Source organism: Colletotrichum graminicola, assembly GCF_000149035.1.
Source record: "Colletotrichum graminicola M1.001 genomic scaffold supercont1.1, whole genome shotgun sequence".
NCBI classification, from domain to species: Eukaryota; Fungi; Ascomycota; class Sordariomycetes; order Glomerellales; family Glomerellaceae; genus Colletotrichum; species Colletotrichum graminicola.
In genome coordinates this window covers 656,928-682,437 of record NW_007361005.1, presented here as the reverse complement: position 1 = coordinate 682,437, position 25,510 = coordinate 656,928, and the positions used below count along the sequence as shown (strand labels likewise).

Sequence of the window (25,510 nt, the reverse complement as noted above, 5' to 3'; positions counted from 1 at the left end):
ATAATGCGAGGTGCTCAAAAGCCCCAACACATGTGATCATCCTGGCCACAGTCACCATCCACTGTCAGCCTCATGCTTCATCTTCACAACGCCCCCAGGCATGACTTGGTCAAGCAAAGTCAAGTGAAGTTGCTGAATCGGTGGACTTCGGATCCAAGTCTCATCATCACACAGACAGCAATCAGCATCTCATGACACCGAGTGAAACCCCTCCCTCTTACCTAACCAACCATTCAGTCATCGATGACCACGGTAGCGTCGAACCCTGCACCATGCCACGTGGGCACAGATAGGATCGGATTTTTTTTTTCTGGGAGCAAAGCAAGGCTATCGACACCGTCGTCCCTTGGGTCTGCGAACCAAACTGCCTTGCAAAAGTGCCGCGAAGATGAAAAGTTTGGTGGGAGGCCGGAAGCAGCTTCCAGAATCTCCAGAATCCGAATCGGCAGGAGGTGATCTGGGGCGAACAGTCACCCCCTTGCATGAACTCTTCCGTCCCCGCCAGTGGAGAGAGATATCGAATCAGCCAATCAAAATTCGGGGTCTTGTTAGCGGGAGAGCGAAGCGGACGCCGGCAGACAAGAGACGCGGGTAGGGGTGCCTGCCTGACGCGCGTGACGGGCAAGATAGACAGGGTGGGTCTCTGTGTTGAGAAGGGAAGCTCAGACCAGTCATAATTCATCCACACTTTACTCAAATTGTCTATGACTCTGTTTTGGGTAACCAACACACATACATCCCTGCTCATGAATGGCTCCTTCTCTATGTACGGAGTAGTCTGACTGGTTTGGTGCACCACAGGTGTACTTTAGGAAAAAGGCCGTGCACGTACCACCAGCCAGTAGCAACTTCGAAGAAACCTCCAAAACAGCGCTTTTGCAACAAAGTGACTGGATAAATGCCCTGCGGAAAATGAGGACCTTGCCGTTTCGCTATTTTTCGAGAAATCAAGGCACTCGCCAAATCGGGACTAGCCTACTGATCTCACCTTCTGAGGTGCACCACACAATCAGTAACCGTCCCCCCGGACTGACAGCACCGCCTTATTTATTTCTTCCCTCTCTTGACCTTTTCCTCTCCCCATTTCAACTCTTCCCTCACCCAACCAAACGTACCCATCACCACTTCTTCACAACAAACGTCATCAAAGACGTGTCTATACCCCATCCACATAAACATCCACTTCAAATAACCTCATTACAATGACCGGACGTAAGTACTATTTTGTTTTATCAGTTGTCGTGATGTCGGCGCGTGTGGACCGTGGTGGCAACCCCGCGTTTTAATGGGCAAGCCTTCATTGGCATGCACTTAGTGTTCTATGATCGCGTCTCACGCGCTTGAACCACGACGCGTCGCATCCAGATCAACTTTGATACATCAACATACATCTTTCGATGCCATTATACTAACGTCTCGCAGGCGGCAAGGGCGGCAAGGGCCTCGGAAAGGGCGGTGCCAAGCGTCACCGTAAGATTTTGCGTGACAACATCCAGGGTATTACCAAGCCCGCTATCCGCCGTCTCGCTCGTCGTGGCGGTGTCAAGCGTATTTCTGCCAGTAAGTTCTATCAGCATCACATCGCCTCCGCTAGGATCCTAATGTGCCTTCCCAGTGATCTACGAGGAGACCCGTGGTGTCCTCAAGTCCTTCCTCGAGGGTGTCATCCGTGACGCCGTCACCTACACTGAGCACGCCAAGCGCAAGACCGTCACCTCTCTGGACGTTGTCTACGCCCTCAAGCGCCAGGGCCGCACCCTGTACGGTTTCGGTGGTTAAGCATGTCACCCGTTTTCAGTACTGTTTGGGGCTTTTGCTATCGCACGGTCTGGGTTCCATGGCGCCGTGGCATCTAAACTGTCGATAGGCGATACCTCTTGCAGTGGATTGTTCGTTGGTCTTTTCACCGGTAATGGGGATATGGATACAATCACGTTGATTTACGGCGTTGGGGATCACGAGACTCAGGGAATGATAGTACTCAAGGCGTCGATAGGCAGACGCTTGTCTGAAATGAAACACCGAGATGGTGACTTGAACATGAAAAATATTGGCATGCACTGCAGTGATGTACATGAATCATGACGCGTCGCTTGTTTACACCCGATGGTCGCCTTCACCTGAGTAACAATGCCGTCTGCCTGAACACAGCACAATCTGTCATTAGGTGCATACCTCCATATCGCTACAGGTATTTCCTACCCGCCGCTGCCACGCGTGACCGAAACACGGGGCTCTTGACCTCCATGTTGACCTTGTAGAAAGGGCTCATGATAGCCTTGACCCAGTTCTCATACACCTCCTGGAAGAAGTTCTTAATGGCCTCCTCCGTCGCGGGACTCGTGGGGTTGGCGCCGATGGCGGTTGACGACCGGGACGACGGCGTGCTCGACGGCGCCGAAGGCTGATGCAGGAGGAGGAACTTAACGTTGCCGGCCGTGACGAAGCACGAGACGTAGTTATTGAAAAACTTGTCGACGAGCTTAAGGTACCTGTCGACCGGGGGTCACTCGGCGTCAGCATGTGCAGGCGGCGCAGAAAATAGTCATCCCCATATCCGTAATCGCGCGTCGAGAGCTGTTGCGAATAGACCTGCGTAGAGTGGCATAATAGCCAGCGAGCAACGGGAAGACGGGAAAGGACGAGCAAGGGGGGAATGAGGGGAGGGGGGGTTGGTTACATCTGTCCTTGCGCCCACTGCACCTCCTCGACGATGTCCAAGCTGCTATGCAAGATGAACTGGTTCAGATGGCGGATCTGCTCGTTGAACCGCGACTGGCCATCGCCCCCCTGCTTGGAGGTGCCGAACTCATACTCGAAGAGGGGGTTGTCCTGCGTGCCGACAATGGCGAAGTAGTACGACATCGTTTCCTTCCTTTTCACCGGCGCGACATGTGCAGAGAGGCGTGCGTGCTTGTCGGTCAGTGGTTGTGGATGCGCTCGCTGGTTCGGGACAGACTGGAGCCGCTCTTCCAAATCGGGCGGGCGGTACGTAAGCGACAAGGCGAGAGTCCTCGTGTAGGCCGTCGTGAGGTTCTATACGGTGTGCGGGCGTCGGAAGGGGTGTGTCTCTTTTTTTTTTTCTCTCCCCTAAATCGCTGAACCGGGTTGGGATTGAAGCTCTCGCGGTTGCGCGCCTCTCACCGAGTTCCCAGCGGGGGACCGGAGAGCGGGCGGGCTGCAGGGCGGCGGGGACCCTGCTGGGTAGGTATGCGCTCAGCGCAGGCGTCGCCATAGAAAGTGTCGGGGTGGTCCGTTGCGCGCTGGTCTCTGATGCTTTGTTGCAGCGTCCAATGGAATTTGATGGCGCCCCACTTTTCACAACAGCTCCCAAAATTTCCCCGGGTCGAGTTGAACGTCTGTCGACGATTGAGGATTCGAGCTCCTGAGCATCACCCGCACCCGCCTCCCCTCCAACAGCAAACGACAACAACAGCGACGAAACTACGGCCGCCAAGGGGAAAGAATTGAGACGCCTTCCTTTCTTCGGGTCAGCGAGCCACTGAAAGACGATTCGGTTAAGCGGCCCGAAACCCCTTCACCAATCTCGGCCGTCGCAAAGCCACGAGACACACCAGACCACACAATGTTCGGGGCCTTCCGCGTGACCTCGCCGCTGTCGAGCGGCCTGCTCTGGAAAATCCCCTGGCGGCTGTCAAAGTTCCAGAAGCGGCGCCAGCGCCAGCGTCTCAGGGCCGTCGACGACGTCGTCGCGACGGTGGACGCGGCGCTCGCCAAGAAGGGTGTGACGGTTGCCGCGCTGGAGCGGTGGAAGGACGAAATGCCGACCGAGGCGGAGATGCTGCCGCGGGACAAGTACACCATGTTCGACCGCAAGGAAAAGAAGTACCGCAAGGGCATTCACAGTACGTTTTCTTTGCCCCCCTCAGGACTCCTACACGCCCCTTCTTCCCCGGGTCCTTTTGGGGGGTCTAGGTCTATCCACGCCTCACAGGGGAGAGAGGTGGATGAGGGATGAAGATGGGATTTGGCTAACGGTTTTCATATACAGAACTGCCCAAGTGGACGAGAGTATCACAGAGACTGAACCCGCCCGGTTACTAAACGTCATCGTTTCGAGGATGTCGATGGCACGCCGGTTGGAGACAGTGGGATGGGATTGGCAAAGGGGAAGAAGAGCAGTCGGTTATATTGCAGGATGACCAGAGAACCGGATCCGTGTACGAATATGTACTCTACGCAACTCGAACTTCTGTGGGTAAGGATGCTCCTGTCAACAATGCCTGTGACGATAGCAGCAACCCGAGACATCGCAGAGCCCCTTGTATATTACGCGTCTGCTTTGGTTTGCAAGATGAAGAATGGCTTAAATGCCGTCGCATAAAATCACTATTGTTCTTTGTCTGAAAGCACCAAGCTCCAGCATCGCACCCAGGCCAGTCCGGAATAAGGTCCTTAACCGTGTTGTAATTGAGGGTATCGCATCCCAAAAGCCTGCCTAGGCTGCAAAAGCATCGTTTCCCGCCGACCCAAAATAAAAAATAAAAATAAAAGGGGGAAAACGTGTTTACTCGCAACCGTTTTGCTTTTGATCTTGTCATCTGGAACTCATGAACAATCCAATGCCTCCTGGATGTTCCACTCAAAGTCTCCTGCCAAGCCGAGCTTCTTGGTCTGCGCTTGCTCATCGTGCCGCCTCTTCATAATCACCCATCCGGTCGTCCCGGTCCCTCTGCATCTGGATTGCCCTGCCCAGCCCGCCGCGTCCCTCGTCGTAGTCCTCCCGGTACTCGTCGCGTACCTGCCCTCCGCTCTTGCCGCGGCCGTACTGCCGCCCTTCCTCGAAGCCGGGATCGAGATCGGTGCGGATGACGCGCTCGTCGAGCTTGGTTCCGCCAATGTACTTCATGCAGTCGAGGGCATCCTGGTGGGTGTAGTACTCGACGAAGCAGAAGCCGCAAGGGGTCTTGTTAAAGCGATCGAGGCCCATGACGAGGCGCTTGATCTCGCCGCACTTTGAGAAGAGCTCGTAGACCTGCTCCTCGGTAGTATAGAAGGACAGGTTGCCGACGTATAGGGTCGTGGCGTTCGCGAGGGGGTCCTCGGGCAGGGGCTCGTTCTTGGAGGCGGCCGCGTCTTCGGCGTCGCGAGCCTCACGGGCCTCGCGAGGGTCGTTCTTTCTGCGCTTATTCTGGGGAGGCCTAGGGTTAGCACTTTGGGTGATACTCTCTCGAGGTGGGAAGAGGTTATCCTAGAACTGAAGTAATACCCTGCTGTGGTAGTATGCGCTTGGCCTGTCAAGGCGCTCGACTGTGTTTCTGTGGCGGACCTGCATCTTGGGAGGCTCTGGAGGGTACCAAGTTTCCACGATTGGAGGTCAATTGGTTTGTGATCGGTGATGTAAGTGGACTGGAGTCGAAGGTCCAGACGAAGATGCAGCGACAGCAGGAGTGAGGTTGGCCCGTGTGTAGGTGTAGGTATCTAGGAAAAGGCAGGTAGGTACAAAGGTACCTCAGGCAGATGCAGCTTCGTGGTGCACGAGCCCTTTTGACATTTGGAACCTGGCCTGGAACTTCGGGATCTTCAGATTCGACTTCACTGCTCCGCACCCTCGGCGACGGCGACGACGCGGGACTCAGGTCACAAGGAAATCAGGCCTCTCCCGCTTTTTGGTTTAGTTACCTTGGTTTTTGGTTTCCTTTTTGAGTGTTATAGACAAAGCTAAGCTTATAAACAGGAAGCTACCTCACTACTACTACTACTACTACTACTACTACTACTACTACTACTAGTACCCTAGATGTACCTTGCTTTATTATTAATAACGTAAAGTAAAGATAAGTTAAAGCATGCCTGGACAACAATCTGGTCCCTTGGCTACTTAGACCATGTTACAAGTAGCTGTTTCACCCTGCTTTTTTGATCTCTGGGATTTAATATGATTTTCTAACAGTGGATGTTCTAGGTACATTCAGGTCAAACGACACCCCGCCATCCTTTAGAGCGTGTGTACTTATTTCTCAGAGACTATGAGGTAAGGGGATAAGAGTTATCAACCTTGCTTCATATAATATAAAGTGCCCTTTGCAATAATCACATTGGGAATGCCGAAATGGCTTTCGGGCGCCAAAATTAGAGGATTACAAATTTTCGAGTGAACATGTTGGCGATGTATCCGTACGTTGGTGCAGACTTCCAGCACGGACGACTTATAATTCCTATAGATGTTCTGATTGGCGGACTGCCGGAAAGGGAAGCTTGGGGCGGGTCCCGGCGTGGCTGGCCGTCAGCAGCAACCGCGTTTTTTGACAAGGAATATCCGGAGTTCCAGCAACAATCTCATCTCTGGCAAACACCCACCGCAAAAAGAAAAACAAAATATCAACGAACAACCCTCGAGCTGGATCGAAACTGCCGAACACCTCGTACATCATAGGAACTTGCAACTGTACCCGACGACACATCATTTTGGCCGGAGAGGGACGCAATGCCCAAGGTCAAGAGCTACTCAGCTCCGTGGCTGTCTCATGGGCCCGGTCACCACTTGTTCGCGCCCTCGAGCGATGCTGCCTCCAAGGCGCTGAGCGTGCCGTCGCCCTATATTTCCAAGAAGAAGAAGACCCCTGGCCCAAGAAGAACGATTGCAAGGCGAGGCACAGAGGTGTTTGTTGCTGTTGGCAAAGAATTGCGATGGGGCGACCTGGCATATTTGAAAGAGAAGTGGTCAACGAAGCATGCGCACCGTCGCATGGGCAGCCGTGTCAAGCGGGAAGACTCGGCGCAAGCATTCGATGACGAAGCGATCCCCTCGACGGAGGAGGAGGCTACCGCTCAGGGCTTCCGGGTAAGGTCCAGGCTTGAGAGGCATGGAGATGACAATCACTAACGGCTTCCACAGACGATCAAAACCCCTGTTGCGGACGACATTCGCCAGCTTGTCATTTCTCCCAACTCCGACTTCCTCGCGATTCTGACGACCCATACCGTCCATATTTGCGTGGTTCCCGACTCGTCGCATCTCACGGCCGAGGACAACGGACCCCTGCGACCCAAGATCTGGACGCTGGGGCCTACAACCCATGTCACTTCGCGATCATCAGTTGCCTCAGCTGTCTGGCACCCTCTCGGTGTTAAGGGCTCCTGCCTAGTCACCATCACCACCGATGCCATTGTGCGGCTTTGGGAGCTGTCTCTTACGGACCGGTGGTCGTTCGACTCTCCTACACTGTCAATCGATCTCAAGAAACTAGTAGACGGCACGACCCTGGACCAAGACTTCACAGCATCCACCGCTGCTACCAATGCTAGCTTCTCGCAGTATTCGCTCGAGATGCAGGTTGCTTCGGCGTGTTTTGCCAGTCGCGGCTCCGGCGGATGGAGCCCCATGACTCTCTGGGTCGCCATGAGAGAAGGTGATGTCTACGCGCTGAGCCCCTTGCTACCCCAAAAGTGGGCACCGCCTCCCACCTTGATTCCGTCGCTGTCCGTTTCCATCGTCTCCAAGGTCGCCGCCTTGGAAGACGACCCCACCGTGTCTGAAAAGGATAAGCTCCTCGCCCAGCAACAGCTCGAGTGGATGGGCGATCTGGATTCCCAAGAACCTCAGGTCCTCGACACAGCGCCAGGCGAGGAGGCCGTTGAGGTTTATACACGCCCGTCCCGGCCCGGGGTCATCCCTCGGCTCCAGGGCCCGTTCGAGTTTGACGCCGACCCTGACAGCGAGGACGTTGGGGATGGTCTGCTGACAGACATCATTGTGATTGGGAAAAAGATTGACACCGACGACCTAATGATGGGCGAGGACGAAGACCTTGATTTCGACGACGGTGAACATGAGGGCCTTTCACTATCGGTCATTTGTCTACTGTCCACTACCGGTCAGGTCCGCGTTTACCTGGATCTGGAGGGCGTCGAAGCACAGTGGCTTCCGCCTCGAAACAAATCCAAGCTTGGACACCTCCTCGCCGCTGCCGACCCACCCTCTCTGTTGACGTTCCAGTGCATCGACACTATGACTGGAGGTGAGATGGACAACGACGCATGGCCGACTTTTTCATCGGATGCCATGTCACGCTACTCGCTTTTTGTCACTTCTTACGTTGGCATCACTTTCCTATCCTTTTCTCCCTGGGTCTTCCGACTCGAGGGTGAGCTCTCGGGCGAGTCAGAGGCTGGCTCTGACTTTCGTCTCGGTCTCCTTGTGAATGGGCAGAACTCTATCAGGGAACGACTGTACACCCACCCTTCATCAGACGTCAACGTGCCGTTCGCCGCATCTGCCGCCATCCGTGACCCAGACTTGGGATACTTCCTTCTATCGGCAACTCCATACGAGCCGATCGCCTTGACATTCGACACGCCCGACGATGACTTATCTCCTGTCCGCCATGAAGCGCCTTTCGAAGAGAAGCCCGCCAGTATGGAGCCTCTGGACTTTTACGAGCCCCGTCCGACTTTCCAGCCGTCGCACGCTTTTGAGCAGCAGTCCGACCTCCCCGAGCTGATCAACAGACTACGCAGCTCCCGGCACAAGACCATCTTGAACCAGGAAATTCGGTTGTCGCCAGTCACGCTCCAGATTCTCACAGATGCCCACCGCATCCTGGGAGAGGACACTTATCGCCTCGGCACGGCCGTCGCGGAGATCTTCCGGCGTTGCGCCACTTTGCAAGATGATCTGAAGGACCAGATCAAGAAAGCAAACGAGGTGAAAGAGAAGATCGACAAGATCGCGGGCAACGACAAGGATGGGGAGGGCGAAAGCGACAACGTTAGATTCGAAAGGCGCATCACCGAGGCGCAAGAGCGCCAAAAGCGGCTTAACGAAAGGCTGGAAGGCGTCCGCAAGTATGTTGGCAAGGCTGCAACCAGGGAGCTCAGTGCCAAGGAAAAGGCTTTTGTGGAAGAGGTCAGGAGCATGGGGGCCAGCGTGCTGGGATCGTTGCCAGAAGATGGACCGGGGACAAGGCAGCAGAAGATGCTGAGGAAACGTTTGGAAGACGTGCAACGACTTCGAGACGAGTTGGTCGGGGAGGTGGAACGGATACAGAAACAAAGCGAGGGCGGTAAGGATGGAAAGGATTCGTTGTCGTCGTCGTCGACGGTATCGGATCTAAAGATTCCAACAGAGATCCGCAAGGCTAAGTTGCAGCAAGTCATGTCTCTTCTCTCACGCGAGACTGCTCTCGTCGAGGCCGTAAGCTCGCGACTAGAGCGTCTTCAGACGCAGTAGCGTGGGATTCTCGGGCAGATAGAGTTGGATGACAAGATACCACGTGGTTGTTGCGATTCTTGGCCTCGTCTCAGTTGGTGCCCAAGAGCGACATGAAGGGGTCTGTCACATTGGCGGATGAGCAATGAAAATGCGGAGCAAGCATATCTGAAAGGTCAGATGGCCAATCGTCTCGGTGATCGGTGCAGGGAAACAAGGTCAAGACGATGGAGAAGCACGCACGATTGTTTCGAAATACCGAGCGCACAAACGTACCATGACTTGACATTGATCGAGGCGACCGGACCATCCATGCCTGACTTCGGCAACGATCTCCTCGACGCCCACTAGTGCCCGTTTACAGTGTGCCTTGGTCCCAAAGTTGGGACAAGGCAAGATGCCGGCCAAGTGTTGACGATCGCTACAGCCTTGAATCACAATGAGGTTAACCGGTTTTCGGTTGGGTATTGTCCAGATAGCTGACGGCAGCCATAGCCTATGATCGGCGCGGATTGGTCAAGATCTAAGCTGGATCTCTCAAGTCTGAACCAATCAATCACTTACCGCTACCAGCCTCACTTCCAACTCTGCTGCCCATCGGATAATGTAGAACCAGTGCTCCTCCACGACTAGTGCACAGTATCACCATGGTACGCCCCAACTGACTATCTTGGTTTGGGGACGCTGCTGACGGAGCTTGCCAGGGTACGAGATACAAAGCAGTGCCTCCTATTCCAGGATACAGGTCCCACAACCGTGAGCGTCGGACATGGTGGCATTCGGTGGTACCCGACGGCCGAGAGCCCGTTACGGCCTGCCTTCATGGGCGAAGCCTGCGTGTAGCATTGCCTTCTGGGTTTTCACCCGAAAAGAAGGCGTGGCATATTGCTTCTCCCGTTTTTCCCTATGAGGCATCGTCTGTGCCCTTTGACCCGTGCCTGACGGGCACCTCTCGCTCACAGACCGCTCCTCCTTGGCCCTGTTGTCGAATGAGTCGTTTTGCATGATCCAACGGTTCACTGCACGGGTAGGAATAGCGCTGTCTTCTGACAGGCACTATGCCCTTCGCACAACCACCCCGCCCCTTCACCACCTATTCCCGACCTTGGATGAAGCCGACCGAGACGACGGAGGAACGGTGCGTCGGATCTTTACCAGCTTCTTTTCGGTACTCTCTTGTTTCGTTTTCGTCTCCCGCTCTGTGCGACGATGGGCCACAGGTATTCCGGTTCCGAACCCACCGGTGCCTTGCCGCGCTTTTCCTCCCAGTTGTAACAAATCCGAGCGTCATTCACCTTTCCTGTTTCAGATTGATTTTTGTTGTGTTCTAGATATGTCCTCACGCTATGGACCTGTCAGGCGTGCCAAACCAGTGCGGCTTGCGCAACGGCCCAACGATGACGACAGGGCCAGGTAGGCTGTTGGGGAACGGAGCTGAAGCCGCAGGCTAGGCAAGGCGTACGGGCGCAGCGCAGCGTAGCGTAGCGCAAAGCAAAGCAACGCATCGCAACGCCCAATGTCGTCGGCCTTTTGCTGCGGGGACTCGTTGTGTAAACGATGCGACTGCATCCAAAGGCAGCGTGAGGCTCGCGGGCCGGTCACGGTAAGAAGTCGTTGCGTGTTCGGGTTCTAGGCGAGACACGAGACATCGAGTGGAATTCTTCCTCATCTCGTCGCCGGCGCTACTCGTGCCAGCAACACGCTTCTTCCCCGACAAGTCCGGTCAGCTGGACGGTTCAATGTATCCTGCCATCGAGGCAGGGGCGGGCGAATGTCGTCTGGCCGACCCGGCCGTCATCGTGGCTCCATTCTACATGACGCAAGGAATGTAAAGAGCCGCATCGATGAGAAAGAAAGTGAGACGAAAATACGCATCACACCTTGCAGGACGCGCCTAGGGACAGGCCGCATCGAGTTGGCCAGCCCATTGCTTGCAGAGAGGACATGCAAGGAGGCCCAGGGAAGACAGGATGTTCTACCGAAAGATCACTGTTGCCCCTATGGTGCCTATTCTGTGTCTTATTGGTCTCGGGTTGAGTAAATTCTGATCCTTTCACTTCGGACTTCAAATCCCCCCTTCCAAGCAATGGCTTGGCTGTTTTCAACACCGGTACTACCTTTCCGAAAGAGATCGCTACTGTCCATATACGTTCCTTTTCCTTTTTCTCAGCTCCTCCCTCCCCCATTCCTTCTTAATTGCCGCTTGCTCTCCGTTGATAGGGCACTTCACGCATTAGTATTTCACCCCGGAGATCAGATATTACCTGATTCCACATGGGGCGTGAAAGGCTGAGCCTCCCCTGCCTTGCTCGGGCTTGAATCTGCGAGCGTCTGCCTTCCCTTGCCTGGTCTCTCCTCCCTGCTTCCCGGACGATTCGATGCATCCAATCTAAGACCAGCATACTTTAGTCCCGTTCGGCATGCATGGCCGCCTTTGGTTTCGCCTCACTTTCCCGATTCTCTTTGCCGCTACTCCAAAGCACCAAATCCTAGGATTATCCAACCGCAACGGTATGGCCGAAATCCGCCAACCACGCTGCAGGGCCCTCTTGCATGCCACGCTTTCGACGGTCCCTATAGGACGACGACGATCTGGGGGGCTGAAGCTGCGAGTATATAAGAAGTGTCCTTGGTCTCGCGGCTCTAGCCTCTTGCCCTAGTCAATCTTTCAAGCTTTTGAGCGTCTTGTTTTCTGCCCATGCTCGTCTTATTGACTAACATACCTGGATCCGCAACGTCGTCAAAACGCTCCAAACTTGTGAAAATGGCACCCAATCCGCTGTGTCTCGCGTGGCGTGACCAGATCATCGGTAAGATCACTCTCCGTTTTCTGCTGTGTGGCGTGCCGACTCGACGACTTACACGGAAAATCTAGATAACCTTCGTCTGATCTCGGGCCGCAGCGCCGTCTTTGACATCTACACATCACGTCACCCCAACAAGTCGTTCACCATCTACGCCGTCAAGGTCCACCGCGGCAAGCGTCAGGAGGTTCTCTCCGCGATGGGCCGCGACCTCGAAGACGCCTTCGAGAACCTCCACACAAAGTCATCCCAGGAAGTGTACCAGTTCATCGACGCCAACGGCTTTGCCTTCCCCCGCGGAGTCAAATCCATTTCAGGCCAGCACGATGACGAAGGCTCCGAAACCTCCAGCAGCGAGGCATCGACCGTCAGCACCTCTGACGTACTGTCCCTGTCCGCGGCCTCGTCCGACGGCGAAGACGACAACGTCAGAAAGGGTAAGAAGAAGAAATCTTGTTCCCGCCGCAAGAGCAAGCGCAAGTCGAAGAAGGACTCCAGGCATCACAAATCCTCTTCATCGTCTGGGGAGGAGGAAGAGGAAGACAGCGACTCCGGGCCTGAAATCGCTATGCGGAGACGTCCCACTGCTTTAGTTTCCGTCACACGCCCATCCTACATCCCCGCAACGCACATCCCGGGCTCGCAATATCCTCCCCTTCCCCCTCCAGGTTGGAGAGGTCCCCCGACCCGTGTGCACCCACGCGCTCCCGCTGCTGGAATGCCGCCCCCGGCCCCTACCTTCCCACCCGGTATGCGCCCGCCTCAACAACATCATCAAGGCGTCGCCGCGCCCGTCGTTCCGAGCGTTCCAACAGCGCCATCCAAGCCCGTCCGCCTGGTTGTCAAGTGGCGCGGCCACGGCGAGAAGAGGATCATTGAGAACTGCGCGCCGAGCCACCGAGCGCTGCAGCGGGCGGCGCTCGCCCACGTGCGGTCTCAGTGGCAGACTTTCGAGAACGTGGTCGCGCAGGAGATGACTCCAGGACGGTTGTGGGGGCTGTGCGCCAAAGTAAGGCGCGTGGCGCTGGGCAAGGACATGTACGCCATATCGGCGGCGGGAGGTGACGATCTGGGCATGTACTACAAGGCGGAAGATATTCCCATGTTCGAGATCGATGTCGACCACGATGGGAATATCATGCCGCCTCCGCCGCCGCCACCGCCGCTGCTGCAACATCTTCCTCAACATTAGTTTCTGGTGTATGAAAAACAGGTGGATCCTCGGGAGGGGGAAACTGATGTGTGGTGTGACAACCTGATCAGGGAGCTTATAGTGCCTCCCCTTTCCGGAAACGAACTGCATGCCGTGTGTGGTTCTTCGCTGCATTCATGCATTAAAGTTTTGTTTTTGCGGTCACTTGTCTGCATGGTAGGGCCGGGGGTCGCAATTTTTGAGTTTGATATATAGTAGGAGCTAAGTATACAGAAGTAGGCATGTGGTTTTTCTTTTTCTTCCAGGGCCAATAAGCAGCAAAGTGTTTTTTGGCGCCTAAATAGCTCACGAACATGTAAGGGCTCGGGCTATATGTAGAACTGCAGCACAAAACGAAGCCAGCGTCACCTTGCTGATGCAATCAGCTTCTCTGAGTGGCCCCTTTTCGGAATTGTGCCAAAGAATTGAATTTCCATTGGACAACAGCCTTGTTGACTAAAAAACAAAGAAAAAGTATCCCTCCTGATCCAGGATCGTGATTTCAAAAGAATCTGCACCACATGGTCACAAGTACAACTGTCCAACAAGCAGCAAGCACACTCGTATCACGGATGCTAGGGGTGAAGTCGCTAAAAGGGGGGGGGGGGGGCAGAATGACCAACGGTAAGGCGATGTCTAGTGCCACGCGGAGTCGTGTCCGGACCCGGGGTGGAGACGGACCGGAGGTTTGGGGGGAGTACCTAAATGAGGTGTGGGTCTGCAGCCGCCTAGTGACACCCCACGCGGCGGCGGACGCCCTCTTGGAAATCCAGGGCGCGCAGGTGGGATGGGTACGTTGATCGCCTATAACCATTGAAGTCCTGCCAGGATCGGGGGTTTGGGTTGAGAGAGGGAGACTGGTGGGACGAATGGTTGAGCGAGCGTTGCCTACGAGTGGCGCTGCCGCTAGATCGTATTTTGATTTAGTTTTTGTCTCGGAGCCTGCGCGGGAAGAGACGGCGCATTGCCGTGGGGGGCTGCGGCGGATGTTTCGGTGTGACGGTGAGAAGATTTATGTACGTGGCGGCCTTGCTAACTATGATGACGTGTTTGTATTCGTTTGGTATCTCAGGCGGCTCCGAAGGCCGAAGGAGAAGGAATCACACCGAGACATAACATCCATGCAGTGTAAAGATTGTATGACTTGTCCAAGTAAGTGTAGGTTTTGTTATTATTGTACACGTATGTTATGCCGAAACGATTAATCATGGAAAGAAGGCAAAAGGCGTTGGAACAAATAATTACTGAACGAACGCGTTATCTGCATCAGTGTCACAATCATCCTTTGCGAATAAACTGCAGCAACTGTATGCTTGACAGCATTTGCGTTGCAACAGCAAGAGAGACATGCCTATGCAGACCCATTACAAAATACATGGTTGCTTTAAACATTATTCAAATTAAGAATACATGGTTGTAGTAGGGCCAATTAATGAATGCTATTTGGTTCAGTCCAGTGATAAGAAGGTGCAAAGATCAACTACCGAAACAGGTAGGTTGGCCCTGCCCAAGGAACTGTGAGTCACTCTTTGATATGACTCAATGATGAATGATCCATAGTATGGCTCAAGGTTGTTTGGACAAGGAAACTCGGCACAAGAGAAAGGAGAAAGCCTCCCCCACACAGTAAATGTGGCATGGTGGTTGATTTGGGCAAATCCAAACCGGAAAATTCCTAACTAATTTATCGATCCTTCTAGAAACGCTTCGACGTCACGCAATGCCCTTCTTCATTTACATCAACGGATTCCCTGGTGTCGGCAAGCTTACCGTAGCTAAAGATGTATGCAAGCTCATTCAGGGGAGTAGGGTGTTCCACAACCACTTGGTGATAGACCCTGTAGCCGCTATGCTCGACCGAGGGTCTGAAGGGTACGACGAGTTAAGAGCAGAGTTCCGCAGACATGCTCTACATGTCATCGCCACGCGCCCCGAGTTGGAAGACACGGCCTTCATCTTTACAGACTCGCGCGAGTCTAGCGCTCAGGGAAGTACGGGCGTGAAAGATTATCAGAGAGCGGCCGAGGTGAGGGGCGTGCCGTTCATATCCATCATCCTGCATTGCAAGCTTGACGAGAACTTGCGGAGACTTGAGGGCAGAAATAGAGGCAACGAGAGCGGACGGAGCACGAAATTGATCGACGGGAAGATTCTGCGCAGGGTCCGGGAGAACGAGGAGGTTTTCCGATGCGGGGGTGAGCTGGAGCTGGAGCTCGACATCACGGATATGAAGCCAAGCGAGGCGGCCCGAGTTATCGTGCACCACGCTTACACGATGGCCAGCAAGAAGAGGGAGGTTCCGAGTCCGCGACGCTCACAGGACTTATCGGTGTTGTAGCATCTACCTACAATACAGCATATGTCGCATCTCAACTGTGGTCAAGCTGAAACGGAATCAAAAGACATGGGGCCGCCTAACCTATCCGTCCCGTACTCCAAATGTTCAACCCGACCTTGACGCCTTTCTTTACGGGTAAACCAGCGTGCCACGTTTCGTCGTATCCAGCACCGCTCCCATCGGCGCGAAAGTTTTCCCAAAAGACGGCGTTTCCGGGAACCGCCTTGAACACGACCCCCTTCTCCTCTCCATCGCCCTCGCCCATCTTCTGACCGCCATCATTCCCTTCTCTCACACCCCCACATTCGACGAACCGACACCATCTCTCCTTGACTCCCGGGACGCTCAGAAACGGGAACTCCGTCCCACCGCCGACCAGGCCCTCGCCTCCGCCCGCCCCAGGCGTCCCGTCCTCGTCGCGCGCGTCGACCCAGGCCATCATGCTGCTCACTCTCCCCCACCCGCCACGGTTAGCGCTCCAGTCAAAGTGATATGAGTAGTGCCCGCCCTCGACATAGCGCTGGGTCCGCAGCCTCTCGACCCAGAGCTCCTCGCGCCAGCCCTGCAGCGCGCGGACGCGGGCCTCGACGCAGCGGACCGTGTCGGTGCGCGGGACCATGGCAACCTCGGACTCGCGGATCGAGGTGTCGCGCTGGACACCGGCGCCGTCATGAGTTATCGTTGACGGCTCAAACAAGGGTTGGCTGGACGGGGTATGTGAGCATTTGACGGCTTCACTCTGGGTGCGGATGCGGAAAGAGACGAGGGCGAAAGGCGATGGAGCACGATGGCAAGTCGGAGAAAGAATAACGGGAGAGTTAAAAAAAGAAAAAAAGAAGAAAAAAAAGAAGGAAAAGCCCGAGTAAGCCGACTTACCTGATGTCGAGCAAATGCGCCCTCTCCTCGGGGCTGAGGAACCCCTCGATATACAACACCAGCGGCTCTTTGGAGAAAATGCGCACCGAGTACGTGTCAGGCGGGCACGACAATGCCGTGGCGTTGGGATACTCGATCGCGAGGAGAGACTCGTTCATCTGCGGCCGGGGCGTACGGACGATCCGGCCTCGGCCGCCGGCCCCGGATGGAGAGAAGAGCTGGGCGATGGGGTCAGCGAAGAAAACAAGGACCGCCACGAGACCTATGACGTAGGAGATCATGGTCGGGGTTTGGAGGTATTCATGGGGCAAAGGGCCGGCGTTTATGAGAGTGCGCGCGCACACAAAGGACACGGACCGAGCTTCAGTAAAGAGGGAGCAAGTTCACTAGGTGGCAAAGAACGGTTTGCGATGCTGTAATCAAACGACGTTCACTTAAACATGTTACCCGCTAGCGTATTGGTGGGTGTTACATATCTCCGCCACATCCGCGCCGTGCAAAGCCGCAGCACACTGTGCGTGGGGCTGGCAAACTTGGAAAGGGCAAGATGATCCTCATTTTACCTAAATGAAACGAGAATGGCTTGTTTCTGACCCATGTAAATCCCACAAGAGTGTCCCAACGACTACTGATTCTTCTTCTCGTCGACTGCCCCCCCACCCTTGCGGTACCCCGACTTCGAAATAGTCGCAATGATTCTCCACATAACCCACGCAAATCCCACCATCACTGCGGCCGCCGTTCCGCCCCGAACCCACTCAGCCTGCCCGGCCTCGAGGACTGGCACCCGTACGGTGCTTAGGAGCCGGTCGCCGCCCTCAGCCACCGATCCCGCAGCAGGCCGCGGATCGACGTGCCAAAACACCGTCCGCGGCCCGAACAATGCGTCGTAGCCCAAGTTCACCCTCTCGAAGGGGCTGCTCGGGAACTTGGTGCCCTCCTCGGAGGAGCACGCCCAGAACACAGCTGGATAGGGCACCTCGACGTCCGTGTACCCGCCGGCGGCCGGCTCGAGGTAGCGCAGGTGGAGCGGCACCTCGGCCGTCCAATCCTCGTCCTTCTCTGCCGCCGGCGGCCTGAGCTCGAGCAGGACGCCGGAACCCCACGGCTTCGTGGCATATGCAGGCGCCTCGAGGTCGACGGGCGAGGTGGAGTAGCGCAGTGCTGTGAGGTTCTTGGATTGCAGGAAGAGGTCATCGGCAAGCTGGTAGCGGTCGGCGAATACCGTCTTTGGGAGCGTCAGGTGCGCATGGACGGCGCAGTATGCGTCATCGATTGGCGGTTTGGCAGAAGTAAGCGTGAGCTGCAGCGTTGGGTGTAGGCCCGCCGGCTCAAGGAGCTTTGCGTAGAAGGAGCTTGGGCGAGAGGAGGCGTCCGCGTGCAGCCGGTGGCGGGCAGGCACGTTGAAGAGGACGGACGACGGCTTCTTGTGCTCGCCGATGACGATGAGGCCGCCGCCCATACCGATCTCATGGGGCTCAGGGTTTGCGGTGGCGTCGATGGTGAGGATACCGACTTCGGTTCGGTGATTGGGCGTCGAGGCGACGGAGATGCTATGCTTGCCGTGAGGCCACTGGGCCGTGACTTTAAGAGCGTGCGAGATTGTGTCGTAGGATATATCGAGAGAGGCCGCTGTCTTGAGCTCCTCGGCGCGGGATTTGCAGGCCATGTCTGATGCCGGGCAGAGCTGTTCGGCTGTGTACTGTGTGAATGCGGCGAGGTCCTCTAGCGGTTGGTAGTATTGAAGAGCAGCCGAGTGAGAGAACCGGTCACGGGGAAGACTTGTGAAGGACTGCATGGGCTGTTAGACGACGGATTGTACGGCCAGATGTGAGATGATGAGTTGTACCTCGGACGATGAGCAGCCGCTGCCGCCAAAGGCCTTCTTCAGTTCTTGGCATAGTTTCGTTCTGCACTCATGTCAACACTCGCTATCCCCACTGCATTTCACGACAACTTACCCGTCCCATTCCCCATCCCTCTTCGGGGTATAAAAGAGGTGAAGGCCCGGCGATACCCTCGAAGCCAAGGGTCCGACGGTGTCATAGGCCCAAGGACTGGCCCATCTGATGTGCAGCTCGTGACTCTCACTGAGAAGCTGGGAGAGCTCAGATGGGAGCTCCTCCAGAGCCAGTGTGACTCTCTCTTCACGGACGGACAAGATGTCGGGGCCTTTGACACCGGCATCGCTGATCTCGAGAGACTCGGGTGGGACGCCGTCACCTGGCTTGTGGATGAAGGTGATTCGCTGACGCATCTTGCTAATGTCAGGTGCAGCTCGACGAGGGTCTCGGCAACAGGTTTCCGGTCGATGTGGAAACTCGAGTGATGGTTTGCGATGAAAAGACTGCAACCACAATACTATTGTCGACGAAAGTGGGCTCCTCGGTGACGAGAATGGTGTAGGGGTGATTTGTGAGCGAACCGAACAGCATGTGCTTGGACGGCACGATGGGTCTATTAGCATCGACGACGGCGTCGTCGGGGACCCGTTACGTTGCTGAGGACACCTCGCTCAGTGCGGAGCACAGAAAGCCTGCAGCTCCGATCGGTGGCCATGATGCTGCGGCTCCAGTACTCCGTACACTAGGTAGGCTTTAGTACCTACCTAGAGGGGGGCCTACCTAGCCAGCTAGCCTAGGTGTAGGCACTGTACTCCGTAGATAGCCCATGTATTCCCTCCCGTCCGTGTCATCATCGGAGCATAAGCCACACACGCTGTATTAGAAAAGCATCAGCCACATCAGATATGACGCTAAGCCAGCAAGTTATCAAAGCGCTCGACCCCATTAAGTCACCGGTCTGGATGACGCTAAACCGCTTTGGCTATCAACGCTCGTTCGCACCAAAGTGGGATGGATGCCTCCAGCCTCTGTCCACCGATACGAATGGCGCCAATGTCAGAAAACACCGCCGACGTCTTCCCTCGAATTCCTCTCTTCCAGACCAGAAGACTTCTCGCTGTTCTTGCTTAGTGATGCATCAGACGTCGTTCCCGAGATTGCAGTCTTTTTGGCTCTTACGTCCCTCCTAGTTTCCCCTCTTGTCGCGATATGCATCTCAACAACACTTTCTAGCGAACCACATCCCACGCCACAGATTCCGCTGGAACTGTGCGACATCTTGACCGCTCAGGTAGACATACCTTGCGGGGAAATCCGCGGCAGGTGAATAAATGATCCGAGAAGCGTGGGTTATTTGCATACATGGGCGACCACCAGCCGTACGTAACCATTCGGTCGCGACGACCCGCCGACGGAGACAGCAGCGTGAGCAGTGCCGACTCGACTGTAAGTTCAAGAGTTTCGACACGGAAATCGCGCAGAGTATAAATATAAGTAAACTCACAAGCTGGCATTGTCCAGTACGGATCCAACTCCGACGGTGCGCCCCGTACCGCCACCCACGATGTCAGCCGCGTGAGCCACCATGTGAAGCATCTCGGCAGCTTCGCGCAGACTTTGGAACATGTGAGTCGCCGCAGACCAGCGGCCAAGCCTGCCTCGGCCGCTTTCTAACACGATTACAGTCTGCCAATAGAGCATTTCCCAATCGTGGGAGGTCCTCACAGCGATATACGAAGGTTCAGGCCCTGCTGCTCCACTGGGGCTGCGATGATCTCTTTGTGCTGCCCGAGCTGGAGGACTTGGAAAGGTGCCTCCGGGAGGACTATGCCTATGAGACTGAAATCTTCCCTATACCGTCTGAGAACTCACATCTGGAGCTCATGATGCAAGTGGGAAAGTTGATCAAAGACCATGAGGCCCAGGACACGCTCTTTTTAATCTACTACGGTGGACATGCCAGGATAGACGAGTCCAGGCAGAGTACCTGGTGCGCGTAAGTGGTTGCAAATTTCTCGTAGATTGGGATATTTGTCCTCACATGTCATTAGAACATGGCATCCCGACTCGCCTTGGCTTCAATGGTCCGCGATCCAGACATTGTTGGAACGTTCGGCATCTGACGTTCTCATCCTCCTCGACTGCTGCGCTGGCGCTGCAAGCGCAACATTTTCCAATGGCAACAGCATCACCGAGACCATCTCTCCCTCAAGCTGGGATGCTATCGTCCCAGATCCAGGTCGCTACTCCTTCACGAACGCCCTGATCGAAGTGATGCAGGAATGGCGCCTCCGCGCCTTCTCTGCAGCGATGCTACACGCCGAAGTGCTCGCCCGCTTGAAGCACCCACGCCCTGTCACCATCAACGGCAAGCTACTCGAGGCCAGGTCGACCCCGGTCCATTTCATGATGACGTCTAACCACAAGGCACCCAGCATCGAGTTGTCCCGAATCGTGCCTACCGGAAAACGGCCGCCCTCGCCTCCTCGGGAGATCCCGGCGAACGAGTTACCCGAGGGGGTAACTGGCGGGCGAGGTCCAAGTAGCCCCATATCTGGCGAGCCGAACGAGGAAACGCCTCATGTCATGATCTCGCTCGCGCTAGAGGATGATCAGCAGCTGGACCTCAACGCATGGAAACAGTGGCTGTCAAACTTCCCGGCCATGGCCAAATACGTCAAGGTCCAAGGTGTTTTCAAAAGCCACTCTACACTCCTCCTGGTGTCCATGCTGGTTATGATATGGGATCTCCTGCCTGAGGATCATGCCACCTCTTTTGTGGCCTTCATCCGGTCGAACAACCTGGTGGCCCAGAAGACATTCAAAGAAGAAGCCGAAATCCAAGTGCCAGCTAGCAGAGGCTCTCGCGCAGTGCTTGACAGGACACAAGCTGACTCTGCGTCAACTACTACGTTCTTTTCCGACAGCACATACACATATGCTCCGACGGATACAGGCAGAATTCTTGGCCAGCAAGCAGCTCATATAAGACCCTTTCCTTTCAGCAGCGAGTTGGCTTCAGGAATGGACGTAAAGTTACAGCACGCAGGTCTAGGATCGTCAGGAATATCGCCGTCCTCGTCTCCCACTAGCGGTCACTCGACGCCGCTGCCGTCTGCCAATTACGCAACCTCCCTCAGCACTCTACAGCGTCAAACCACCGCCTTCTCTCGGGCATCATCCAAGGTGGCGTTTTCGAGGGCGATGATACCTAATCAGCAGAGAAGTGCCCGCAGGACTGCCTTCCCCAACATACCTGAGCCGCCCAAGTTCTCGCAGCACGTCGAGACGCTACTCCAGCAATACTACCGGCAGGAACCTTTGCCCAACGACGAGCAGAAGAACTTCGTCGCCTCCAATCTGGGTACCGAACTATGGCATGTCGAAGTAGGTAAATCCAACACTCACGACGGGAGAGCTCATCACTGACTGTCACGGGCCTGGTTGCATCATCGGCGAGAGAGAGATATCGTCTCTCAGCAATTCCAGAAGCTCAAGATGGATGGTTTAGTTCCCCCGGCAACCCAAGGAGCTTGGATGATACTGCCCCATCATCTTAACAAGATCATTGAGATTCTGCCTCCCGGCAGGACATTACTGATTGACCTCAGACCGCCAGCAGACCATGAAAAATCTCACATCAGGGGCGCCATCAACCTTCGTGCTCCCCTAAGGTTTGTCCAGGATGCATCGTTCGACGTGATTGAGCGCGCCTTCTTGGACCGCGAAAGCAGGCAAATGTTCGGAGAGTGGCAGTCGATAGTTTGCATGGTATTCTACGCCCGCGCCGTGGACTCTCCGTGGGAGTGTCCCTTGGCCGACGTGCTCTACGAGAAGTTTAAGAGTTGGGGCTGGTCCGGCCGATGCTTCATTCTCAAGGGTCATTACAGAGAATTCAGCGTTTCCTACAGCAAATCCATCGCCGGGTCCAACATGACGGACGAGGCCAGGGCACATGCGGAAGCCCTCATACGGGCCAGCAACCAAGCGTTAACGTCATCAAGGGAGGAGGACGTAGCGAGGAGATCCCAATACGAGAAGCTCCTGGCCCAGATAGACGATGAGGGCAGAGTGAGCTCGTCGTCGAGCCTCAACCAGTCAACCAGCCCGGACCGCGCGCATGCCAAGAGCCAGCATGAACTAGATCTCGAATCCGAGTTCCGCCGACGCGTCCCAGATCTCTACCGCAAAATCCTGGATGTCCACGGCAATAGCGGCGGAATGGCTGCCGAGCCATCACTCGCCGCCCATGGCGCTGGTACCGAGACAGCAATAGTAGCATCAGAGGGTGCATGGTCAGGGCAAACAAAAGCAGCGGGATGGCACTGCTCCTCTACGGGCCATCCTGTTGGGGCTGGAGGCGACGAAGACAAGGACCGGGGTGGCGACAGAGACAGCACCACCGCAACCTTTGAACCCGACATGAAGGCACCGCTAGTCGAGTATCTCGATCGAGGTCTCTCTTACATTCGGCAGGGGAGACTAGCCAACGCGACTGTCCTCGAGGCCTCTACTGCCACATCTCTTGACCATGTCACAAAACCCACCACCAACGCTCCCCGCATGGGACTCTCGAAGCTTACGGCCGAGGATCTCCACGGATATTTTGACTCGGCCGCGACACTCTCGACGGCTTCGGACGATTCATACGTCAAGGTCGCCAAGGGTGAGGGACAGCAGGTGGACGGCCACCCGTCCGCCTCTCCAGACCCGGGTCATCACCACCGCCAGGATCGCCACGCCGGATTCGGGGGGGAAGACGGGACGAGAGACGCCGCTGCCGTCGGTGGCCCGTTGAGAGATGAAACACCCAGGAAAGGCGGGGGTGGTTTCTTCAACAAGGTTCTGCGGCGAGCATAACTTTGTCGAGAAGAGAGGACGTCGTTATGCCTGGACCCAATGCCTTGTTTGGGGATGATGCGACGGTTGTGGCCCGTCGCCCATTCGTCTCAAATGGCGTTTCTTCGTGTGAACTTTTTTTTTGTCTTGTCCTTCGTCTTTCCATCCCTTTCCGGACTGGGAGGTCTGGTCAGGCACCTGGCGGAGAGCAAGGGGCAACCATGATGGTCATTCGTCCCCTCTCACGTCGCCTGACTCTTCTTCGATTGATGTTTTGAGACCAGGGGTAGCAACAATAGCACATTGGGATACTTCGGTTCGATCCGTCCGGGTCGCTTGTAGGGTTCGACCGTCCTCGTCAGGCTTGGAACGGCACAATGATTCAAAACCACACTCTAAAAAATGGTTTGCAAGAAGGGGGTAGAAAGGGGATGGCGATGTCCGGGGAAAGGAAGCAATCTGTGTCATGGCATGTATACTGCGGCATCACAGGCTTTATCGGGCTACTAAAGAAAGAGTAACTGGATACGGCGGACGTGGTGTGGTCTCTACTTTGGTTTCTCTCTCGCTGCCCGTTTCGAACCCTCGCCCAGCTGCGTCCTATGCCTCGTTTTGTTAGTCTATACCCCCCCCCTTACCCCCTCTCTCTATTTGCTAGGCTTGCCACGTTAGAGGGGTTGCATACTTGCTTGGGGATGTGGACATGCAATCGGCGTTCTTGCCTGCCCTTCCGCGAGAGGAACTCATGAACTGGGCCCCCATGTGGTAAGCGCACCTCCGTGAGCGTCGGGGCGGACTCGCAGCGGAGGGGGAAAAGGGTTGAGGGTTGTTCCCTCCCACTTTACCCCGCCGCCCCTTTTTCAGATGTTTCCGTCCCTGCGAGGGAGGGCCGTTTGTCAAGCAGATCCATCAAAGCCATGAGGCAGGGACACTCTGGACAACGACACGGGGCGTTTGGTGCCCGTTCGTCTCGAACGAAGCATGTTGAATACAAATACCGCTCTTGATGATTTGGATTTCAGCATGGCCTCGCCCCCGCTCTCCCCCACTTGCCCCTCCTTTTCCACTTCCGCGCTTGACAAGTCTCCTCGCCCTTGAATCCGGAAGCCCGGGTGTCGCGTAACCCACTCGGAACAAGGTTTTTGCTTTGCTCTTGAGGCATATTACCATAGACAACAGGCACAATAGACACGGACAGACTCAAGGAAGCCATGCAGACAGGGCATATCCCTCTTATGACTGGACCCTAGCACGCCCACACCGTCACTGTCTTGTCAATGGACGGGAGACGGTAGATCGCAAATCCTAAACCGTAATTGGTAGAGAGACTTTACCAGGTTACGGCAGCGACAGCGGTCGATCATGAACAGGTGGCGAGCAACGCCAGGTCGATGGGTTGGTCGTTACGGGCCGCCCGAGTGCCCTCGGTCCTGGATCTGTGATCCGAAGATGTGAGTCGACACGACGGCACACGGCACTTCAGCCTCAACATCGTCCCAGTACGAATAATGGCCGCCCGAGTTGATCGGCTGGCGCCTGGCCTGATGTTGCCAGCATGTGTTAGTGTGTGCCTGACCATGGTGCGGACATTCCCAGCCCCTTTTGTTGGTATCAACGCGTGGCAGGGACGGACGCCCGGCACCTCTGGCTTGCAGGCACGCGAACGCAGAAGATAGCCGAGAGCAGACATGCGTGTATCTCTGTTCCCCCTAGTAGGTTCTTGCAGAGCTATCAGAAAGCCTCGACTAGCCAATCTGGTGCGCACGTGCGTACGCCGACGAAGACAGCCCTGGGAACGAAGGATGACAAATTCCGATGGAAGACGAAAACAAAATCCCCGGTTTAATGTCAAGAAACGTCTATAGCTGACAGGTAGGTTGTACAGAGTGAGGCAACTGAGAGCCGACGAAACGGGAAGGCTAAGTAAGATTGGCTTATCCTGTAACAAACTTCACTTCAAGACTCGCAAGTGTCGTCCAGAACAGCAAACAGACCCGTGCCGTTTCTTTGCGGGCGCGGGCTGATGTTTCTTCTTTGGCGGCAGGTTCACAGGGTGGCGCAGTCCGTGTCGTCCAACGGCTGCTGTCAAAGTCGAATCGGCAAGATGCGACTGGCTGGCAGATGTGACATGTCGGGGCCCTCGACCCGAACCCCCCCCCCTGACAAATCCAAATTCTGAATCGGATGGTGGGGTGGAGTAGGCGAGATCGTGTACTAGGTATATATGTGCATTGCCGGACAATCCCGGTTAAAAGGAGGTAAAAGGAAGTGGGGAAAAAAAGAAGAAGAAAAAGAAACAAAAGGACTTATCTTTGTTGATCTCTGCTGACGAGGAGGAGGAAAGGGGGAGGGGGGCAGGGGGATTTGGTTCAGCGATGGACGATAACTCGATTATGGGCAGAGAGTGGCTTGACAGCAGGTTGTGGATTTGCACGACACAACATT

The 25,510-nt window shown here is 55.4% G+C and overlaps 11 protein-coding genes across 11 annotated transcripts; 6 read left to right on the top strand and 5 right to left on the bottom strand.

The window, feature by feature from the left end:
• Window positions 1-1,202: 1,202 nt before the first annotated feature.
• On the top strand, window positions 1,203-1,779 carry GLRG_00180 (histone H4; the record flags this gene model as incomplete). The annotated part of the gene is made up of 3 exons (XM_008090865.1): window positions 1,203-1,212; window positions 1,423-1,560; window positions 1,616-1,779. 3 exons carry the CDS (start codon window positions 1,203-1,205, stop codon window positions 1,777-1,779), a joined length of 312 nt encoding a protein of 103 aa, XP_008089056.1.
• A 406-nt stretch (window positions 1,780-2,185) lies between these two features.
• On the bottom strand, window positions 2,186-2,865 carry GLRG_00179 (uncharacterized protein; the record flags this gene model as incomplete). The annotated part of the gene is made up of 2 exons (XM_008090864.1): window positions 2,186-2,492; window positions 2,681-2,865. The coding sequence occupies 2 exons, from the start codon at window positions 2,863-2,865 to the stop codon at window positions 2,186-2,188; spliced, it is 492 nt and encodes a 163-aa protein (XP_008089055.1).
• A 721-nt stretch (window positions 2,866-3,586) lies between these two features.
• On the top strand, window positions 3,587-4,065 carry GLRG_00178 (uncharacterized protein; the record flags this gene model as incomplete). Its single annotated transcript, XM_008090863.1, has 2 exons — window positions 3,587-3,866; window positions 4,013-4,065. The coding sequence occupies 2 exons, from the start codon at window positions 3,587-3,589 to the stop codon at window positions 4,063-4,065; spliced, it is 333 nt and encodes a 110-aa protein (XP_008089054.1).
• Window positions 4,066-4,645: 580 nt separating this feature from the next.
• Window positions 4,646-5,296, bottom strand: GLRG_00177 (RNA recognition domain-containing protein; the record flags this gene model as incomplete). The annotated part of the gene is made up of 2 exons (XM_008090862.1): window positions 4,646-5,152; window positions 5,231-5,296. 2 exons carry the CDS (start codon window positions 5,294-5,296, stop codon window positions 4,646-4,648), a joined length of 573 nt encoding a protein of 190 aa, XP_008089053.1.
• Window positions 5,297-6,448: 1,152 nt separating this feature from the next.
• On the top strand, window positions 6,449-9,193 carry GLRG_00176 (nuclear pore complex protein An-Nup82; the record flags this gene model as incomplete). The annotated part of the gene is made up of 2 exons (XM_008090861.1): window positions 6,449-6,805; window positions 6,860-9,193. 2 exons carry the CDS (start codon window positions 6,449-6,451, stop codon window positions 9,191-9,193), a joined length of 2,691 nt encoding a protein of 896 aa, XP_008089052.1.
• A 2,743-nt stretch (window positions 9,194-11,936) lies between these two features.
• On the top strand, window positions 11,937-13,168 carry GLRG_00175 (uncharacterized protein; the record flags this gene model as incomplete). Its single annotated transcript, XM_008090860.1, has 2 exons — window positions 11,937-11,982; window positions 12,048-13,168. 2 exons carry the CDS (start codon window positions 11,937-11,939, stop codon window positions 13,166-13,168), a joined length of 1,167 nt encoding a protein of 388 aa, XP_008089051.1.
• Window positions 13,169-14,888: 1,720 nt separating this feature from the next.
• Window positions 14,889-15,506, top strand: GLRG_00174 (uncharacterized protein; the record flags this gene model as incomplete). Its single annotated transcript, XM_008090859.1, has 1 exon — window positions 14,889-15,506. One exon carries the CDS (start codon window positions 14,889-14,891, stop codon window positions 15,504-15,506), a length of 618 nt encoding a protein of 205 aa, XP_008089050.1.
• A 76-nt stretch (window positions 15,507-15,582) lies between these two features.
• On the bottom strand, window positions 15,583-16,663 carry GLRG_00173 (2OG-Fe(II) oxygenase family Oxidoreductase; the record flags this gene model as incomplete). The annotated part of the gene is made up of 2 exons (XM_008090858.1): window positions 15,583-16,210; window positions 16,383-16,663. The coding sequence occupies 2 exons, from the start codon at window positions 16,661-16,663 to the stop codon at window positions 15,583-15,585; spliced, it is 909 nt and encodes a 302-aa protein (XP_008089049.1).
• Window positions 16,664-17,007: 344 nt separating this feature from the next.
• GLRG_00172 (uncharacterized protein) lies at window positions 17,008-18,639 on the bottom strand (the record flags this gene model as incomplete). Its single annotated transcript, XM_008090857.1, has 3 exons — window positions 17,008-18,174; window positions 18,232-18,292; window positions 18,344-18,639. 3 exons carry the CDS (start codon window positions 18,637-18,639, stop codon window positions 17,008-17,010), a joined length of 1,524 nt encoding a protein of 507 aa, XP_008089048.1.
• A 949-nt stretch (window positions 18,640-19,588) lies between these two features.
• GLRG_00171 (uncharacterized protein) lies at window positions 19,589-21,215 on the top strand (the record flags this gene model as incomplete). Its single annotated transcript, XM_008090856.1, has 5 exons — window positions 19,589-19,672; window positions 19,748-19,852; window positions 19,954-20,222; window positions 20,278-21,070; window positions 21,183-21,215. The coding sequence occupies 5 exons, from the start codon at window positions 19,589-19,591 to the stop codon at window positions 21,213-21,215; spliced, it is 1,284 nt and encodes a 427-aa protein (XP_008089047.1).
• Window positions 21,216-24,468: 3,253 nt separating this feature from the next.
• On the bottom strand, window positions 24,469-24,755 carry GLRG_00170 (uncharacterized protein; the record flags this gene model as incomplete). Its single annotated transcript, XM_008090855.1, has 2 exons — window positions 24,469-24,606; window positions 24,699-24,755. The coding sequence occupies 2 exons, from the start codon at window positions 24,753-24,755 to the stop codon at window positions 24,469-24,471; spliced, it is 195 nt and encodes a 64-aa protein (XP_008089046.1).
• Window positions 24,756-25,510: the final 755 nt, after the last annotated feature.